Here is a 21,705-nt window from a genome sequence, read left to right as displayed (position 1 = left end):
TTCTGTCCGTAAACCTATGGACTGTATGTTTGGTCCTTTCCTCTTCCATTCATTTACTTTTTTGTCGAGATTCGAGTTATGCTAATGTAATCATATCACTTTAGACTTGGTTTAAGTGAAAGTTGTAAGATTAGTCAGGCGTCACCACCCCACGCACGGTTGGGACTGGGAATTGTTTTCAAAACATTATGGGATGTGCCGTGTTGAGAAGAGCACATGGTGAGTGAGATCAATCGAGTTCTGTCATCTGTATCAGTGAGTTTAGCCGATTAAAACCCATTGTTTGTTTTAGGACTGAAATCAACTTGTAAGTATATTGTCAGAAGAAACATTTCCGACAAAGTGGCGACCCTGCCAGGACCTGAATGATGCCAACAATCATAGAAAAAGGGGATAAAACGATCGTAAACAAACTGAAAGTGTTGAAATTGACACGAAGAATCAGAGAAAATAGCTGGAACTAAATCGTTAACATCGATTCAGAGACATAGCAAGCTTCTAGCAAGCAAAGTGGAGGAGTGCCACCAAATAAAGGCCAGAGTGCAGGAACTGAAACTTGAACGAGGCGACGAGGAGGAGGACATTAGAGCATGGAGCACAGGAATAAAAAAGAGCTTGGTGGAGTACGAAGAGGCGGTCAAAGGACTAGGAGAGTTAGAACGAAGTTTAAAGGAAGAAGAAACAAGAGAGATTTAAGAGAAGGAAGAGAAAACCAGATGGGAGATTAAGAAGAAACTTCAGGCAATAGCTGATGAGAAGGCGAGTGATGCAGGTAAACCAGAAGCTAAATTACCAAAACTTGTGATTACAAAATTCCAGGGAACCTACCTAGACTGGCAGAGGTTTTGGGGGCAGTTTGAAGCAGAGATAGATAAATCAGACATTGGCCCAGTTGCCAAATTCTCATACTTGAAAGAGTTGCTTGTACAAAGGGTCAGAACCACCATAGATGGGTTCCCTTTTACCAGTGAGGGCTATACAAGAGCAAAAAACATCCTAAAAACCAAATATGGTAGACTGAGTGAAGTGGCCAATGCTCATGTTCAAAGCATAATGGGATTGTCAGTCATCACAGGAACAAACCCAGCAAGAATTTGTGAATTCTATGAGAAGCTAGTAACTAACATCCAGACGCTAGAAAGCATGGGAAAGGAGAAAGAAATCAGAGGGTATGTTAGACTTACTCTAGACAAATTGCCGGGCATCAGAGCGGACCTCGTGAGGTTAGATGATGATTGGCAGGAGTGGGGGTTTCCACAGTTGGTAGAATCTTTGAGGAAGTGGTGTGAGAGAAACCCAGTGCCCCTGGACAGCCACAGGGGTAGGAACTTTGGGAGGCATGACAAGGGAGATGATTGGACATTTCAGAAAAAACAAGAGGATTGGAAGCCCAAGCCCTGTGTTTACTGTAAATTGGCAGAACACAAATCACTTGATTGTTAGAAGATCAAAGGGGTAGCTGATAGAAGAAAGTATTTGAGTACCGGAACAAAGTATTGAGCTGCTGAATGTCCATGCAAGACCTGTTGCCAGATGTGCAATGGCAAACATCATACCTCAATTTGTGACAAGAACTCTAACCAGCTGATGTTAGCAACAGGGGAGGGCTTAGTAGTGTATCCACTTGTTGTGGTAGAAGTAGAGGGAATTATGTGTAGAGCTCTATTGGACACTGGTGCAAGTAGCTCATATGCATCAACTACATTGATTGAGCGACTTAACAGACAACCTGATCACAAGGAGTACAAGAAGATCGAAATGATGATGACCTCAACGAGCCAGAAGATAGAAATGTACATGGTGCGAATTTCTAACATCAAGGGAGACTTCAGCCTGCTTGCTACCCTGAGTAAAGTTGACAAGGGTGTCCTGCTGACAGTTCCCAACCCACGATATACAGAAGTAATCTCGCAGCATCAACATCTCAGGGGTGTAATTATGGATGACGAGGATACAAAGCAGGAGATGCCAACTCATGTGATCCTGGGCGCCAGTGAATATGCGAAGCTAGAGACAAGCACAGTGCCGAGAGTAGGAAAGTCAGGTGAACCAGTAGCAGAGCTCACGTCCTTTGGTTGGACCATTATGTCCCCAGGTGCAGAGACCAATCTGAGTATTGTATACCTAACCAGAAGTTCTTCAGAATATTATGAGCAATTGTGCAGCCTTGATGTGTTAGGCCTAGAAGATAAACCGGCAGGCGATCAACAGGCAGTATATAGTGAATTCCAAGAGCAGCTTGTACGTCATCCAGAGGGTTGGTATGAGACTGGCCTCTTGTAGAAAGCTGGCCACCCGCCCCTTCCTAACAACCGAAATGGAAGTCTCTGCCGTCTAGCTAATCTGGTGAAGAAACTGGAGAAAGAACCTGGCCATCTGGATGAGTATGATAGGATAGTACAAGACCAACTTGCACAAGGGATTGAGGAAAGAGTGAATGGTGAGCCACAGGGAGAAAGAGAGTTCTATCTACCCCACAAGTTAGTGATAAGGGAAGCAGCAGAGAGCACAAAGATGCGAATAGTGTTTGACGCATCAGCTAAAGCAAGTCAGACAAGTCCCTCATTGAATGATTGTCTAGAGACTAGGCCTCCACTCCAAAACTTACTGTGGAGTGTGCTAGTGTGAAACCGTTTCAAACTAGTAGCGCTTTGTGGCGATCTCAAGCAGGCGTTTCTACAAGTACGCATTCGAATGGAAGACTGAGACGCCTTGAGATTTCACTGGATCAAGAACAGAGATGTGTCAAATGTGGAAGTATTGCGATTTACCCGTGCATTGTTTGGCCTTGTACAGTCACCGTTCTTGTTAGGAGGGACACTGCAACAACACCTGGAAGGCCTAAAAGAAAGGTACCCAAAAGAAGTGGAGGAAATCAACAGGAGCATGTACGTAGATGATTTGATTACCGGTGGGGAAACAAAGGACAAGGTGCGTGACCTAAAACAAACGGCCATTGCAGTGTTTGGAGAAGCCCAGTTCGATCTACACAAATGGCATTCAAACAAGCCTAAGTTGGAAACGAGCGCGGAACCGAACACAGACGGTGAGAAACAAAGCTATGCCAAAGAGCAACTGGGAGTTAAACCCAGCGAGTCCAAGATGTTGGGACTGCCTTGGAACAAAACAGAAGACACCATCGCAGTAACGTTTCCACAAGCACCCCTAGAAGTGACCAAGAGGGGAGATGCTGCGGTCTCTCGCTTCAGTGTACGACCCTCTTGGTCTAGCATCACCTATATCCCTCGTGGGGAAGTTCTTATATCGAGAAGTTTGTGACCAACACCTCCCATGGGACGAAAGCGTACCTGAAAGTATTAGAAGACAGTGAGACAAATTCCAGAAAAACCTTCCAGACCACCTTCAATTCCTGCGCAGTTTGGCAGGCCATCAAGAAACTATTGAAGCAATCGACCTGCACACATTTGGAGACACAAGTGGGAAAGGATCAGCTGCTCCCGTGTATGCGGTGCTTCACCAAGCTTAAGGCATCAACAGAGGATTACTGGCAGCAAAATCGCGCCTGGCGAAAAAGGGGCTCACTATTCCTCGGCTGGAACTAGTGTCAGCACACATGGCAGCAAACCTCGCGGAGAACGTTAAGAATGCCCAGAAGGACAACCAGTTTGATCGGTCCATGGATGGCTCGACAGTATGGTGGCCCTTCATTGGATTAGAGGGCAAGGGAGTGCCTACAAGCAATTCGTAGCCAACCGAGTAAGCAAGATACGTGATAAAGATTTTATTCAACGGAGACACATTGGTACCGACCAGAATCCCGCTGATGTGGGAAGTAGAGGCTGTCAAGCAGATAAGCTGAGTAAGCTGTGGTTAAAGGGTCCAGAATGGTTGACAGAACCTGATCGTTGGCCAGATGATTTACTTACAGAACCAAACAAAGAAACTGAAGCGGAGGCCAAACTGACAAAAGAGATCTTTGCCACTGCTATGGAGACCAAGGACGACCTTGATGAAGTTTTAGAGAAGCACAGTTTCTGGAAAACAGTGCGAGTGACAGCCTGGATAAGAAGATTCCTAAACAACTGCAAACTGAAGAAAGCGGTACGACTCAGTGGTCCTCTAACAATAGCTGAGACAGACAAGCAAGTACAGTGGTGGATAAAGAGAGCCCAAAGAAGCTACAGTGTGATGGAAAAGTTCAACGAGGACAAGTTGACACTCAACCTGCAGAAGAACAGCGAGGGGTTGTATGAGTGCCGTGGCAGAATACAAGGAAGCTACCCAATTTACCTACCACCAAGTGCCCTGTTGAGAGAGAAAATGGTCCATGATGCACATGTTCTAAGCCATCACGGGGGATTGGGTCTCACCATGACGTTTATCTGCCAAGAGTACTGGGTGCCTCGCCTAAGGCAGCTCACCAAGGTCATCAGAGCTTGCTATTGTTGCAAGAAATTTCAATTCACCGCTTTCGCGAACCTGCCCACAGCGAGTTTGCCAAATGACAGAACAGTGGGATCAGTCCCATTTGAAGTGGTGGGTGTGGATTTTGCAGGCCCAATCGGATACAAGCTTTCACGAAAGAAGGACGGGAAGGCTTATATCTTGTTTGCATGCAGTCTAACACGATCCATCCACCTGGAGTTGCTCCCAAACCAAACAGCCGAGGAGTTCATCAGGAGTCTTAAAAGGTTTATCGCACGCAGGGGAAGGCCCAGGAAAATTTACTCTGATAATGGAAAGAGTTTCATGGCTGCAGCGACATGGTTGAGTAAAGTGATGAAAGCAGAGCAGCTGCAGAACCACCTCACCCACCAGGGTATAAAGTGGCAGTTCAATCTAAGTCGTGCACCCTGGTGGGGTGGGCAATTCCAAAGGCTCATGGGCCTTGTTAAACGGGCATTGTTCAAAGGCATCGGACGAGCTTGCCTCCTTTGGAATGAGCTCGAAGTACTGCTCGACGTGAAAGAAACCCTCAACAATCGTCCACTGTGCTATGTGGAGGATGACGTACAGTTACCTATTTTGACACCTAGTGCCATGTTTGGTCAATCCAAGCTTATTCCAGATGAAGACCTAGACGAAGAGGATTCCGATATGAGGAAGAGAGCAAAATACATGCAACGTTGCAAAGAAGTTCTATGGAGTTGTTGGACTGGGGAGTATCTCAAGTCGTTAAGGGAGAGACACAACCTAAAGCACAAAACCAAGGACATGGCCGTTCAGCGGGGGGACATGGTGCTTATTCAGAGCCCTGAGCAAAACAGGGGGAAGTGGAACATTGGCATTGTGGACAAGCTCATTAAGGGCAGAGATGGTGTTGTACGAGCCATTAGACTGAGAGCCGGAAAGTCTTACCTTGAACGTGCAATCCAGCACCTCTGCCCAATGGAGCTCTCCTGTGACCAACAGCAAGGAGATGAGGAGGAACGGGAAGAAGTGTCTCAAATGAATCCATGTCCTAAGGAATTTCGTCCTCAGAGGAGGGCTGCTATCGCAGCCGCTGACAATATCTGTTGCCTTGCATGCGTGGAAGCAGCTGAATACTGAACTTCGAACATTGAGCATTGTTAACTGAACACTTATAAGTGAATATTGAGCACTGTACACAAATCTATTAAAGTATTTGATCTAACTTCTTATATCAAATAGGGGAGAGTGTCGAGATTCGAGTTATGCAAATGTAATCATATCACTTTAGACTTGGTTTAAGCGAATGTTGTAAGATTGGTCAGGCATCACCAGCCCACGCACAGTTGGGAACTGTTTTCAAAATATTATGGCATGTGTCGTGTTGAGAAGAGCACATGGCGAGTGATATCGATCGAGTTCTGTCATCTGTATAAGTGAGTTTAGGCGATTACAACCCATAACATTTCCGACATTTTATTCTGTTTTCAGGATTAACACCCACCTGTTCTCTCGATTGCTTACCTGATGAGGTCATCCTGGAGATTTTGTCAAGGTTAAGTCTCCATCAAGCTCTGTGCACCGTTGCACAAGTTAGCAAACGTTTCTACAGGTTAAGCCACCATTCTTCATTGTGGAGGAGTTTTGAACACGACATATGATTTACAAAAAGGTCATTTGAAAACACCATTATTCAACATGCAGTACATTTCAGGGAGTTAACAATACACAGCTGTTTGAGAGATTTGAGAAATGAGACCAGTTTGGAATATATTGCAAATGGTATTGGGCAGTGTATTAACTTGAGGAAGTTAGACATCAGCTTCTTGAAATGCCTCAGGGATGTTTCATTTACTAAAGACATGTTGCAGTTAGAAGAGTTATGCATTGATCAATGTCAAAACATCAGTCTTGACAATGCATTACAAGGTCTTCAGGGCCACCCTAACCTTGAGAAATTGTCAATGAACTCGTGCTTTCAGTTTAAGTCATATCAGTTGCAGCAGTTGTGTGTCAGTGCAAAGAAACTTAAATATTTCTCAACAGAGAGATGTTCTTAAATCTCAGCTGCGACTGGCAGAAAGATGTTTGAACAAAGCAGCAATTCAACATTTTTTGCAGTGACTCCAATTGCTTCTGTGAACAATTTTACTGAATTGAATTCCACTTTAAGGGACTTTCATGATACTAGTTTTGGGAATGATCTCCTGTTTTTGCATAGGGTTACTGACCAGTTTCTTTAAAGAATGGTGAACATGTTTTTGGCTTGCATAATAGTAATATAAGCTTTTTTAAGAAGGCTAGTTGAGTTCAGTTTGAACTGTTATGTTGGACTGTCATGTGGTTGTACATGTAGGTTACGACATTATTATAATCATTTTTTCTTTCTGTTGAGCTCTAGGTATTAGTGCAAAGAACCTTGTTCTGGCTCATTTAATTTTTTTTATTCTTGTTGTAGTTGCTGTTCAGAAATTTCCAACAAATCTCACCATTTGGAGAAAAGCAAAAAGTCTAATTCAAATAAATTGTGCCGGAGGTCCTTGCTTTATTCACTATCACAGTCTAAGGGAACAAATTTGGGTGGCACTTGTTCATATTTTGAAGAAACTGTATGAAGTGGCTTTGACAGAACTGTGTCCACTATTGTTATTACGGTATTTGTTTTCACTAAATCTTAAAACGAACACTATAATACTAGTAAAGATAACTTATATCATGATGTAAATGATATTCCTATAAAGAATAAACATGTTTTCACAAGAAAAACCTTCTCAATATTTTTTTTTCAAAACTTAAATTAACAGTGCTTTTTCTGTAAATTAAATTAAAGTGGTTTAGCCCGCTATGGTTCTGAACCCCTCACTTGTTGATCACGAAGAATTTAATTCTCTTCTGTTTGGAGTCGGACATTTTCCTGAGGGAACACCCAACAGATTTGAACTAGTGGCTGAGTTTGTGCGTAGCCAAACAAGAGAAATTAATACGGCAACACCATCAGTGTGTCTTAGTGGTTGTGACTGGAAGGATGGAAACCACCTGCACTTAACGGACAAATCAAACTGTAGGACAGTCTTTAAAGTGTTACAGGCCTCGTATCCTATTACAACGGGATTTGAATTCTCAGCTGTTCAAAAAGAGCGGTAGAAGTGCATTCAAGCCAGTTATTCTACTTCCTAAGAAAATGCAATGCTGCGGCAAGAATATAAAGATGGACAATCGGCCATCGTTTTCCTTAGTGTACACAATGGGACACACTTATGTTGGAGCACTTTTTCATGGTAAGTGTGAGAAATGCAAAGTGAAATACTTTCCTAGCTACAAAATAAGTAGAGAAGGTTCCAAAATTTTTGAACACGTGAATCATGCAGGGAACCCGTATTTCCAGGTGTCTTCAAAGACGGTGTTTGCAACGCAGCTTTTAGAAGATATGAGCAATAATATCTGGGTATCCGGAGCCACTTTTCAATTGCATGCTAAAGTTCACGACCTAAACTTTAAGACAAAAGACAGTGAACAGTTGAGTGAATTACAAGAGTTTGCACGTAAAAATGATGAAGAGTGGGAGTTAAATGAACAATGAGTGAATGATGCTTGGTTTCTTTGGATAGTAGTAAACTATTATCACAGCAAGGGCAAACTGGCCGAGACTGACTTGGAGTGTGAATATTCGTACTGTGGCAGACATTTGAACACCGAATAGTTATGCAGAGTAGTTTGGGAAGACATTTACAACATCTATGACTAAGAAGTTGAAGCTATTACGTAGGTTTAAAAGCCTTCCTCCCAAATATTAGAACCAATTTACATTAAGGGTATTCTTCCGAGTGTGACCTATGGAATAAGTGTATGGGGAAATTGCAGTGAAGCGAAACAAGACGGTCTAGAGAAAATTCATCTTAGTGCGGCCAAACTCATCTTCAAACAACAGATACCACCCTCTTGAAAATCATTAAGTTATTTCTACAAGAAGACGCGCCTCTGTCTGACACATAAAGCTTACTACGGGTTTTGCCCCGAACAAGTTGCAACAATCATTAAGAAAAGTCCTAACTTACGCAATATGAGTGACAACTTTAAACTTACTCTGGACAGACCAAACTCTAATGTTGGAAAACTGTCGTTCAAACATAGATCTCCAATGGCTTTGAATTCTTTACCGCAATCAGTTAAATCCATAGAAGACCACCATGGATTTAAAAACAAACTTCGTTGTCTTTCTACAGTTATTGACAAAATCTCTTTCAACCAATCAGCAATAATTTACACTAAAGATTTATCAAATTATAAATATTTTTAGGAATTCTAATTTAACTTGTAATCATATCTTAGAATTTTACACGTTTTTGTAATTATTAGGTTTATTCGGTTTCTTTTTTCATTTATTTTGTAACTCCTAATTAACCACAGGTCCACATCAGCTTATGCTGCCTATATACCGACCTGCGTAAACAAATAAATGATGTATGTATTTGTGCATTGGACAATAAGTGGGTAACACACAAGTGCAAGACACTGGGCTGCTCTGAAGGATTTGTCACAGTTGATGGGAACAAATACTTAAAGAGATCAAAGTGCGCACTTCCAATGGAAAAGGTGAAAATAAGGAAAGATTTGCTGCAAATATATAAATGCTGCCTGAATTCGCCACTTCCCAGGGAAAGAGCCAAAAGCCATCAAAATTCTGTAAACATCACCTGTCGCTGACTGCAGAAACAGCAGAAAAAGTTACTGTTCAGGCGGAATTTAATACAGCGAGGGCAGAGGCAGGTCTGTTATCTGAAGATGAACGTTTGACACAGCAGAGTGCTAAGGGAGGTAAAAAGAAAGTAAACATTTTGCTATTCTACCAAACAACCGCTTGCATGTTTGCTCTTATAAGGTGTTGCGGCATTGTTGTAAATATGACCGAAATGTTTACAAGCGAATCTTACACCCAGGTATTTCTTTTTATCCTTAGAACATTTTGTAGCAATTTGGAACATTTCAAGAGACTCAGGTACCTAGGGTACAATAGGGCTTGTGGCTTGATGCCTTTTTTGCAAAATCAAGCTCAAAATGGTAGTGCAGGAGCAAAGTTGTTAATAGATAATGTCCAATTTCTAGTAGACATTTTTCATGTCTACAAACACACTGAGGATGTTTGTATGCCACCTGAAAATCCGAATTGTCTTTATCACCCGCATCTGCCGAAGTTTGATGACATCAGGGGTGTGAATACTGAATCTTGCGAACAGGGATTTAAGAGATTAAATCATTACTTTGACCTTACTCGAAAGATGACTCAGTTTAAAAGGAACGTGTTGTTTTGTTTTGTCAACCAATGTTTCAATACTGACTTGGAGGCAGAGGTAAAACGACAGAAGTTGTTGTAAAGAGGAAAATTTTCTGTAGTAGCGTTGTTGAAATCATTGGAGTAGTAATTGTGAAGTGTTAATATGCGTGCAAAGTGAAAATAAAAGGACATTGTTAACAGACATGTTGCTTTTTGCACACTGCACTATTAAAGAGGGAGGTATATTCATGCGTTATCACTTGTCTTGAGCTAAATGCTGAAAGACATTGTGTTGGTTTAGTTCTGTTCTCTGTTTATGCGCGCTATCGTTGATCTGGTAATTAGTAAACTAATTCTCATGTTATCACAAATATCATGAATCCCTTGTAAAAAAGGTAACATTTTAAAACACACTGATTATAAATCAGTTCATCTTGCTTAACCAGAGATTACAAAGGTTTAATTGTTGCAAACCAATATTAATGCATGTTAAATTCCCTTGGGGCTGCCAGTGTCTAGTTCTGTCATTTATGAAACGGTTTATTAATGCATGATCGTCTTGAGACGCTAAAAGGAAACAATTGTTGCATAAGGATCAAAAGTAAAGTCGTGGTATTGATCGGCCACACACATGGATAATGGATTAGTACTGTCAGTTGACAGTGTGTTAGAAGCCACCTTGAAAAACAGCTTCAGCTTAATAAACGCTTCGTTTATAAAGATTTCAAGGAAGGAATTTCTGTCAATCCAACGACGTTTTATTTGCATGTAAAGTATGGTGTACAAGAGCAAAGAGTTAGAACTCGCTTGCGGAGAAAGCAAAGTGATGTATCACAGTCTTTGCTATATAAGGGCAAATATAATTTTTGGGGGATAAGGTTTTCGAGCAACAACAAGACCATGATGTAGAACTTTCTGCCCAAATAAATGATGCTGAACTGCCCTCATTTAATTTGTGATTTACTTTTCTGTCTTTCTAATTTGGCAAACTTATTGTGAGGACAACTGAATCTTGCAAACAGGGGTGTAAGCGATCCAAAAAGTATTCTGACCTTACACAAAATATTACTCAACATCTTGTTCTGGCTTGTCAAAAATGTTATAATAATTGACTTTGAGGTGGAGTTAACGCAAAAGAAGTTGTTGTAAACAGTGACATTTTCTGCAGTTCTCTTTACGCAATTATTTGACACCTTATTTTTAGGTGTTTTTCGCCGGACGAAGTGAAAATTAAAGGGCATTGTTAATACACATGTTATTGTTTTTTGCACGCTGCAAGATTAAAGAGGGAGGTATACTCACGCGTGTCCACTGTTCTTGAGCTCAACACAGAAAGACTAAAGTACACCTACATTTGTAATTGCCTTTTTGTACCACACATTAGAGATGTATTTGTGATCGCTCGCACTACACGCTTAAAAAATTAGGATTCTACTTCGTCATTGGTCAATGTCGCTAAGGAGTCACGTGAGATATGCGCACGAAACCAGAGCGGTCACTTGCAAGCGAACTTTAGAGTAGTTGCACATAGAAATATTTATCATGGCGAAAACAAACCATCCAGAAGATCCCGACGAAATACCGAAGGAAAATCCCACTGAGGAAGTCGAAGACGACCTTCTAGAGGATCCTGCACTCGACAATAGCGACTCGCTATTGAGAGTACTCACTAATTTGGACCGAAACATGGATCACATGGCGGGTTCATTGTCCACCATGGGCGAAGCTTTCGCTGCTTTGTCGAAGCAGCGCCCAGCGAAGCGAGACGCTCGCTCTGGGACTTTAGACCCTTTAAATGGGGAAACAAAGAAACCTAGAGTTAATGCCGGTGATGCTGTTGAAACTGGTGGTGAAAGCGATGATTCGGACGTTCAAAAGCTTCTTGAAACCAGCGCTGAGAACGACTCCGAAGGCGCCAAAACGTCGTCCGCCAAAACGCAGGACTCCTGCAACAATGAAGGCGAAGACGATCCTTTAAAGAAATTGGCCCTTGACTTCTCAAAAGATGACAAGGTGAGCAGCCCAACATCCAAGCAACTTGCAGATATTATCAATAAGAGATGGGCTTCGAAACTGAGTGAGAACAAGGTCAAAGAGACGGTCGAGAAATACACTCGCCCTGAAAACTGTGAGAAGCTTGTTGCCCCCAAAGTGAACCCAGAGATTTGAGGAAAATTAACCCATCATGGGAAAAAGCAGGACCTCAGATTGTCCGCTATTCAGAACATGATAGTGAAGGTTGGAGCCATTATTGCTCAATCAACACAGAAGCTCATGGATTTTCGAGGCCAGGGCACGCAAAGTGGCAAGCTCGACACGGGCGCCTTAGTCACAGCACAAATTGATGCCATTGCCCTGTTGGGTCACACCAATTACGAGCTCTCGCTTCGTAGACGGGAAGCTATCAAACCCAACCTTAACAAGGAATATGGTTCGCTGTGTTCTTCGCAAACGCCGGTTACCAACTTGTTATTTGGCGACGAGCTTCAGTCGCAGCTTACTGCAATTCGAGCCTCAAACCGAATTAGTCACACGGCAGTGCACAATAGCACTAATAAATCTTTCACCAAACCTCCTTATCGCCAGAAACAGGACCAGCCTTTTTTAGGCAAGGGCCATTTCCAGTCCAGGTGGAAGCCCCAGAAAACCTGGAAGAAAAAGGAGGAAACCAGCAAGAAATAAATACTGCCGATGACATTATGTCCAAGCTCCACATGTTACAGGTAACCCAATTTGAAGGCTTTGTTCCTACACTCATAGCTTACCTTGTTGCCCAAACAAGTTGCTTCAAAAGCAGTAGGCTGGCACAATTTGTCCATTGTTGGCAAAGAATCACCTCAGACACTGAGATTCTTCAAATGGTGTCAGGACAATACATTGAATTTGACACTAAGCCTTGCCAAACACGCCCCCCTGCAGTGAAATCTTTTAGTGTAGAAGAAAATGCTATTATTTCCAAAGAGGTTGCAAGCTTGCTTCAGAAGGCAGTTGTTGTTGAAACCAGTCATGAACCAGAGGAGTTTATCTCTTCTGTTTTTGTGCGACCCAAAAAAGATGGCTCTCACCGAATGATCCTGAACCTTAAAAACCTGAATAAGCATGTGCAATACAACCACTTTAAAATGGATACCCTTCAAAGTGTAATAAGTCTTATTACCCCTAACTGCTATATGGCCTCTGTTGACCTCAAGGACGCATATTACTGCGTACCTATTGCGGTTTCAGACCAGAAGTACCTTAAGTTTGAATGGGGTGGCAAATTGTATCAGTTTACCCGTTTTCCTAATGGTTTAGCTTTCTGCCCAAGGAAGTTTACTAAACTAATGAAGCCAGCCTACTCTGTTTTGAGACAACTTGGGCATATAAACTCACCGTATATTGATGACTCATACCTACAAGGTGGAAGTTATGAGGAATGCCTAGCTAATGTTCTAGACACTGTGAAAATGTTCCTCTCATTGGGTTTAATTATTCACCCTCAAAAGTCAGTTTTTATCCCTTCACAAAACTTATTATTTTTGGGGTTTGTCTTGGACTCAGCCCAGATGAAAATTTATTTGACCAATGAAAAAGTCGACAAGTTCAAATCAATTTGTACCAAGCTTATCAAGGCCAAAGAAACCACTATACGGGAGGTTTCAAGGGCCCTTGGGTATATGGTATCTAGTTTCCCAGGTGTCATGTATGGCCCGCTCTATTTCCGTCAGTTAGAGAGGGAGAAAACTCTTGCTTTAAGACATAGCAAGGGTGATTATGATGCTTGTATGGTAGTATCAGACAAAGCTGGTACAGAATTATTGTGGTGGAACACACACCTTGAAGCCAGTTACAATGTCATTAGTCATGGTGAGCCTACTGTTGTCATGTCAACTGATGCCTCATCCACTGGCTGGGGCTGTGCCCTAAACGATACCAGTACAGGTGGACATTGGACTGCAGAGGAAGCCAGAAACCACATAAACTATTTAGAGCTCCTAGCCATATACTTGGCTCTTAAATCTTTTTCACCTATCATTAATGGGCAGCATGTGAAGGTCATGGTGGATAATATGACTGCCCTGTCTGATATTAACCATATGGGTACTAGTAGCTCTGAAAACAGAAATGACCTAGCCAAAGAAATTTGGTTATGGTGTGCCCAAAGAAATATTTGGCTGACAGCTGTCCATATCCCTGGTGTAGAGAATGTGGAAGCTGATAGACAATCTAGACGGTCTCACTCGCAACTTGAGTGAACACTAGACAGAACTATTTTCAGGGACTGCATCAATGCAGCAAAGGTTGAGCCCAACATTGACTTATTTGCTTCCAGAATAAACCACCAGCTTCAGCCCTATGTATCCTGGCATCCTGACCCAGGGGCTGTGGCAATTGATGCATTTCATTTGTCATGGAAGCAATATGTGCCTTACATGTTCCCTCCATTTTCTCTTATCTCCAGAGTATTGCAGAAGTTCCAACAGGAGAAAGTTCAAGGAATCATCATTGTGCCAAAATGGCCAACCCAAACGTGGTGGCCTGTCTTGATGAGAATGCTGATCGACAATCCAGTACTACTACCCAAAAGAAAGAAACTGCTGTTTCTTCCGAGCAGTCCCGAAAAGATTTACCCTCTGTATCCAAAACTGGAGCTGCTGATGTGCCACTTGTCTGGAGATCCCTTGAAAGCCAAGGAATTTCGACAGCAGCTTCCAGAATCATTATGCAGTCCTGGAGACCGGGCACCACAACCCAGTACCAAACTTACTACAAGAAGTGGGAATCATTCTGCTGTCGACAGAAAATTAATCCCCTTCAGGCCACTTTACAGGATGGCATAAATTTCCTTGGAGACCTCTTTGCTACTGGTGTGGGATACAGCTGTATTAACACTGCACATAGTGCCCTGTCCTCTATTATTGTGCTTCCTGGGAGTGTTCATTTTGGCAGCCATCCGCTCGTTACCAGGTTTGTGAAAGGCGTTTTCGAAAGTAGGCCTTCCCTCCCACGATACAAAGAAATATGGGATGTCAACTCTGTCCTAAAGGTACTTGCCACCTGGACTCTTGGAGTGGATTTAAGTCTGAGAGATCTGTCCTGGAAGCTTACCATGTTGCTTGCCCTCTTGTCTGGCCAGAGAGTACAGACGCTGAAGGCGCTTAATCTGACCTCATTGAATTTAACTGCAAACACATGTGTATTTACCATTGAAACACCACTGAAGACCACTCGGCCGGGCAAGCACCTAGGTCGAATTGAGTTTTTGGCATACGAGGCTGACCGGAACCTGTGTGTTGTACAACATTTGCACGCCTATATCGATAGAACATCTCACTTACGAGGAGAAACTGACCAGTTGCTGATTGGCTATCAGAAGCCTCACAAGCCTGTGTCAACTGACACTATCGCTCGCTGGATCAAGAATGTCATGGCCAAAGCAGGAATTGACACTAGTGTATATAAAGCACATAGCACAAGAGCAGCCGCCACATCAGCTGCAAAAGGGAAACAGGTCCCTATTGACACTATCTTGTCTGCGGCAGGTTGGAGTAGTGTGAGCACCTTTGCTCGGTTTTATGATAAGCCTATCGAAGACACTGCCGCAAACTTCGGACATGAACTGCTGCATAGTCACCGTTAAATGCTTTTTACACAGCTGTTTCAACCAGAATTGTTTACCATATTGTTACTGTTACTGTAAGGTTACTTGAAGAGACATGACATTTTGATTACCTTGTTACAGCACCCTGTTGTCATCTATATTGCATTAAATAGATTGATGTTCATGGTTTTGCTCATGATCATGACGCTTTAAAGTCTCACGTGACTCCTTAGCGACATTGACCAATGACGAAGTAGAATTGTAAAATTAAACGAAACTTACCTAAGTTGAAGTTTGATTGAGATTCTATGAAGTCATTGGTCTGGAGCTAGGGAGTCAGGTGCCCTCCCATCTGGGCTACCCACCCTACTGATTTACAACAGTCCTGATCATTCGCCTTTAAAGTGTGACCGCTCTGGTTTCGCACGCATATCTCACCTGACTCCCTAGCTCCAGACCAATGACTTCGTAGAATCTCAATCAAACTTCAACTTAGGTAAGTTTTGTTTAATTTTACAATTAAACACACGTTTGTAATCACATTTCTAGCGCGACAATCTTCAAGAATGAGGATTTTACACACATTTGTGATCGCATTTCTAGCGCCACACGCTTAAAGAACATGAGTTATGCTCCACACGCTTAAAGAAGGAAGATCATACACCAGGCACTTAAAGAATGGGCAGCACACATTTGTGATGATTATGGTTTTTATCAAATATCATGATAATGTCAAAAATATCACAGGCTTAAAGAACGTGAGTTATGCTTCCCACGCTTAAAGAACGAGGATCATACATCAAGCCCTTAAAGAACGAGGCAGCACACATTTGTGATAATTATGGTTTTTATATCAAATATCATGATAATATCAAAATCACTGTGAGATGGCAAACCAAAGATACAGCAACAATCATTTGATAATATCAAAATAATATCATAATAATATCAATGTCTGAAATTCTCAAAATCTCACAGTTAATTTGATATTCTGATATATCAAAATATCATGATAATATCAAAATATTACCGTGAGTTGGCATACAAAAGATACATCAACAATCATTTGATAATATCAAAATAGTATCATGATAATATCAATGTCTCAAATTCTCAAAATCTTACAGTTAATTTGATATTTGATATATCAAAATATCATCATTATATCAAAATATTACCGTGAGATGGCATACAAGATATATCAACAATCATTTGATAATATCAAAATAGTATCATGATAATATCAACATCGCAAAATCTTGGAATCTCACAGTTAGTTTGATATTTTGATATATCAAAATATCACCGTGAGATGGCATACAAAAGATTTATCAACAATTATCTGATAATATCAAAATAACATCATGATAATATCAACGTCTCAAAATCTCAGTTATAATATCAAAATATCATTTGATACAGTTAATTTGATATTTTGATATATCAAAATCATTTGATAATTTCAAAATATTATTATGATAATATGAACGTCTCAAAATCTCAAAATGTCACAGTTAATTTGATATTTTGATATAGTTATCACGATAATATCAAAATCTCAAAATCTCAGTTAATTTGATATTTTGGTATTCTGCAATCCTGCACCTCAGTGCTCACTGCGTACCGCGTACAGCGTAGCCAGCTACTAAGACAACTTCCTCTCTTGTATATGTCACTCACTGCGTACCGTGTAGCCAGCTACTAAGACAACTTAATCTCTTGTATTCTGCAGTTACTACCGTTGTGGAAACAACAAGTTTGCTATTCCTTTCCAAGTTTTGAAAACTGTAAAAACTGAGTTTGGAAAAACTGAGAAGGACCCCGTAAAGCCAGTTAATTTTGAACCCGGGCATTTATCTTTTGATGCTAGTGCAATGAAGGACATGAAGGACTTCAGGAAGTGTATCCCCAAGCTTTGCCAGAGTCTCTAGTAGCTTAAAACATATAGCTGATAATAACAATGTTGAAAGGTATGAATCTGTAGAAAATGTAACCTTGTACACCCTAACAGAGTATGCAGATATCTTTGCTCTGATGAGAGAGTGCAGACATTTATGGACTCTTTGTCTATTGATGAGAAGCAGTGCAATATCATTTGTGCATAAACTGTCCAACAGGCAAATGGTCAGTTCTGGTTTGATAGATAGATAGATAGAAACTTTATTAAGAATGTCATCAACCACCTAGCTGGGGAAAAACTCCCCTACTAATACGGGGACATAACAAAAACGAGTTAAATTAGAAGAAAATACTAAAAAAAAAAAAAAACCTATAGCTATTTACAATAGTAAAATTTAAATCCAAGTTAAAAGATGTTATGGGACTATGTACAGTGGATTTTATAATACAATAATACACACTTAAAAAAAGTTCTTTAGGAGGAGCAGAGGGGACAGCCTCTACAGCCATCATCTAGTAATGCATCAAGGTTGTTGAGATTTCTGATGTTCGTCTTAAAAGTGCTGAGAGATGTGGCCTCTCTCATGCTCTTTGGTAATTTTGACCACAATTTGGGTCCAAGATATCTGATCGAGTGCTTACCATATTTCACCGAGTTAAACCTTGGCATTGTAAAGTCAGATTGTCTTAAGTTATACGTACTAGGGTTATTGCTGAAAAAATCACAGAGATAATAGGGGCATAACTTATGTTTAACTTTATACATCAAAGTAGAGAGGTCTTGAAGTCGTCTATTAAGTAATGTGGCCAGACCGGCCCTCGCGAGCAGTTGATTATAGCTTGAGCTGTTGTCCTTAAAAACTGCTCTGAGGCCTCTTTCTTGTATTCTCTCCAGTTTTCTAGTATCGCTAGCTTTACAAAAGTGCCATACTAAGTGACAGTAGGTAACGTAGGGTAAAATGGCGCATTTGAACAATGTTAGTTTTGACTGCGTAGGAATTAGGTTTCTTAATCTCATTAAAACGCCTATTCTTTGACTAGCTTTTTTACAGCTAAGATTTATGTGGTCGGAGAAACTAAGATCGGAGTCTAGTGTCACGCCTAAAAGCTGAAGATTATCCGTGGTCTTGATTTCCTCTCCGTTTACATGGATGTTACCATTGCTCTGACTAAAGCCGATGTTCATGGCTTGGTACTTCTTGATATTCCCGGCTAAGAGATTTGAGCCGTACCAATTTGTAGCAAAATTAGCACTCTCCTTGAGTTGCGATGTAACGGCTCTCTGGTCGTCCCCGATATGATAAATTTGGTGATCATCTGCGTACATCGACAATTTCGCATTGAGGCCATAGGGTAGATCATTTTGAAAAATGTTCCATAGCGGCGGGCCAAGGGCGGAGCCTTGTGGACAGCCACGGTTTACCAGTCGACTCGAACTGACGTGACGACCGATCTTAACTCGATATTTCCGGTCTGTGAGGTAGCTATTTAGCAGTTGTACGGTATTCTCTCGAAAACCGTATGCCTGAAACTTGCTCAATAGTAGCGGTGGGTGGAGAGAATCAAACGCCTTAGACATGTCTGTTGATAATATACTGACTACTTTTCCTTGATCCCTAGCAAGTCTCCAGTTTTCTACTAAATTGATCAGTGTTGTTTCGCAACTATGCGCTTTACGATAGGCGGAAGAATGCAGATATATACGATCATGGAAGCAGAAGTTCACTTGCACCCCCACTAGTTTCTCTAGGACTTTACTTGCGCATGGTAACAGTGTGATTGGCCTGTAATTTTCTCTCACCATTTTGTCATCCTTTTTATGTATTGGAACCCAATCTCCACTCTTCCACTCAGTAGGCCATACACTTTTGTTTATACAGGAGTTGAACAGAGTAGTCAAAGAACTTGATAACTCCTCAGCGCCAGATTTTAAGACCTTCGTTGGGATACCATCGTTACCAGTGGCTTTGTTCACGTCAAGTGATTCGAGGACCCGAAGGACTTCTTTCTGCGTGACTGGTTTGATTTCTAGAGCTCCTTCAGAACTCCTGTGTTCTTGTTGTATCCTTTGAACAGAAGAGTGGTTCGTAAAGTCGTCAATAAATCTTAGATCAGCCGCTTGGCCTCCAATACCATCTGCAACGGTAGCGAAATACTCCACCAGTTCCTCAGCCACTTGTTGTTGATCAGTGATCGTGGTACCGTTAACGTTCAAGTGGATATCGTTTTTTTCTGCACAGCCCTTGGAGCCTAAGAAAGGCTTAAAAGTATTGAAAAACGCCTTGGGATTGTTCTTAAGATCCTCTGACTTTTTACCCCAGAAAGATTTAATTGCTATTCTTCTTTGTTTAGTTGCCTCGTTCCTTGCAATGCGCCGTAATTCCCAATTTTCAGCGGTTTTATTTTTCAGGTATTTGTTATTGGCTTTACGTTTAGCCCTGATTGCGTTTTTCCAATTAGTTGTCATATAAGGGACGTCTTTGTCACGCACACGCATTTTCTTTACAGGCGCCACTTCATCCAAAATGTCGTTCATCAATACATTCCACACATGAACTTGGTCGTCCATGTCGTCAAACAATTGCCCAACGGACCAGGGGGCTGAGGACAAAAGTTGATTGTATTGTTCAGGATCAAAGTTCTTGTAACTCCTAAAAGTGATGACCTTCGGTTTATTATGATTTATTTTGTGCTTCAGAACTCCATAAACAAGCTGGTGATCACTAAGGCAGGGATGATAGTTGCCGGACCGTTGAAAAACTTCAGATCTGTTTGTAAGCACAACATCAATTAAACTCTCTGTTATAATCAATCCACGCTTTTCTATTCTTGTCGGGTTGGTGATTAGACATTCAAAACCTTGTTCAACTTCCAGATCGCGGAGTAGTTTACCTTCGGGTTTGTCCAGGCGCATTCTATCCAAGTTCAGGTCGCCAGTGATAACAACAAAGTTACTCTTGAGACTAGCCCAGTTACAGATATGACTAAGTTCATTTTCGAGCTGTGTTTGATATGCACCGCAGAGAGCTCTCGGGGGACGATAAATGCCGATGATTACCATATTACCCCGCTTCGTTTTAATTTCGAAAGCAAAAATTTCCAATGTCTTGTAGTTTTTATCGAGTTTGAGCCGCGACTTGATCAATGATGTAGATACTAACGCCAAAATTCCGCCGCCGCCTTTCTTTCGATCATTACGGTAAAGTGAAAAGCCCGGGATGGTGAACTGGGCATTGGGGTAACTTGCGTCGATCTTGGTTTCGCTAACGAATATAATATGGGTATTTAATTTCTTGATGATATGCGTGAGCTCTTCAAATTTGTTTTGAATGCTATTGATGTTAAGGTGTGCAATCAGAAAATCCTTGTTGTGGTGTTTTCTGAAGTGTACCAGCTGCTCATTAGTGTCAGAAATGTTGTCGACTTCTCTCTGAAGCGTATACTCGGGAGCCACTTCAATAAGCATTTGTGTTTGGTCTTGTTTACCACTCTCAGTTTCATTTATCATATCTTCTCCTGTGACCTCTTGAAAAAATGAATCCGTAAATGTTGGTAGCGCACAGGTGGGGCAGGTCCATTCAATGATCATTCAAGATCTGGACGAATAACAGCCTCCAACTTTTATAAAGTTTGTTACATGAGAGAAACAACTGATAAAACAAATACTGTTTAACTTCTTATAAACTATTCCCCTATGGAACATATTCCAGAACAGTTAGAGTGGAGTCACAAGAAAGAGATTTCTGCATCGGAACTCTATTTTAAAAACCTGAGTTCTAAACTTCAGGTACTCACAGTTGTTGAATTGCGGCTTGTAATAAATCAAAAGTGGCCCTTTCTTGATGCTTCCCCAGATCGTATTCGCTTTTGTAAATGTCATGGCAAAACACTAGTAGCTATAGAATGCAAAAGTTTGTTCTCAAAGAGAAACCTGCCGGGAATTGATGCACCAGAAAAGTTGATAAAAACCACGAGAGGCTTCCAGCTGAAGGGACCACTTCATTGGTACTGCCAGATACAGGGCCAAATGGCCATTACAGGAATTCATCACACCGATCTGGTGATTAAAGCGGCCTTCACACGGCAAACTTAAGTTGGCAAACCTGTGTTGGCAAACTTCAAAAAGTTGGCAAACTCGTACCTTCACACTTCAAACTCGCATCAAATCACAACACACGGTAATTTACAACATGGCCCACTTAGTGCAGTGGCACTCACGTAGAACAGTGAAACAGAAGAAGAGAAGAAAAGAAACAGAAAGCAGTGGAGAAAAAGAAAGGTTTGGACGAAACCCAGCTTGTCCGCTAGCTCCTCCATTTTCTTTTGTTTGTTTTTAGGTATCTTTGTAGACTACAGATGAAACGCCCCACACAGCCGGACAATTGTGAACGTCTTCAATAAATTCAAAAGTGGCCTCATGTTTATCTTGAATTGCGTCCGCCATTTTGTGAAGTGTCACGTAGATAAATCACGTGAATAGAGCCCGTGTTTTGATTGGTCAACAGTCAACAACACATGTTTACCAATCGTTCACATGTCACAAACAAGTCTACTAACACGAAAAAGGTGGTAAAAAAGTTGG

General features: G+C 41.4%; 2 protein-coding genes and 3 pseudogenes across 2 annotated transcripts; all 5 read left to right on the top strand.

Moving 5' to 3' along the window:
- The first annotated feature begins 766 nt into the window (after positions 1-766).
- On the top strand, positions 767-1,443 carry LOC149103557 (uncharacterized). Its single transcript, XM_089274193.1, has 2 exons — positions 767-772; positions 820-1,443. The coding sequence occupies exons 1-2, from the start codon at positions 767-769 to the stop codon at positions 1,441-1,443; spliced, it is 630 nt and encodes a 209-aa protein (XP_089130319.1).
- A 399-nt stretch (positions 1,444-1,842) lies between these two features.
- LOC149103556 (uncharacterized) lies at positions 1,843-5,511 on the top strand (annotated as a pseudogene).
- Positions 5,512-7,185: 1,674 nt separating this feature from the next.
- On the top strand, positions 7,186-9,743 carry LOC149103555 (uncharacterized; annotated as a pseudogene).
- Positions 9,744-11,179: 1,436 nt separating this feature from the next.
- On the top strand, positions 11,180-12,325 carry LOC149103554 (uncharacterized; annotated as a pseudogene).
- On the top strand, positions 12,290-15,346 carry LOC149103553 (uncharacterized). Its single transcript, XM_089274091.1, has 2 exons — positions 12,290-12,366; positions 14,085-15,346. Exons 1-2 carry the CDS (start codon positions 12,343-12,345, stop codon positions 15,261-15,263), a joined length of 1,203 nt encoding a protein of 400 aa, XP_089130217.1. The 5' UTR covers positions 12,290-12,342; the 3' UTR covers positions 15,264-15,346.
- Positions 15,347-21,705: the final 6,359 nt, after the last annotated feature.

The sequence above is a fragment of the Orbicella faveolata genome, unplaced genomic scaffold, assembly GCF_042242905.1.
Source record: "Orbicella faveolata isolate gen_17 unplaced genomic scaffold, um_ofav_v1 contig_35, whole genome shotgun sequence".
In the NCBI taxonomy this organism is placed as follows: domain Eukaryota; kingdom Metazoa; phylum Cnidaria; class Anthozoa; order Scleractinia; family Merulinidae; genus Orbicella; species Orbicella faveolata.
Note: the sequence above shows the minus strand (reverse complement) of the source record. Positions and strands in the feature narration are given on the sequence as shown.

Excerpts from the sequence above, each read along its gene's own strand:
- LOC149103553 (XM_089274091.1), top strand. The coding sequence starts at position 12,343 with ATGTCCAAGCTCCACATGTTACAG. Across the intron at positions 12,367-14,084 it reads CCAAGCTCCACATGTTACAG|AGTATTGCAGAAGTTCCAAC; the intron begins GTAACCCAATTT and ends TCTTATCTCCAG.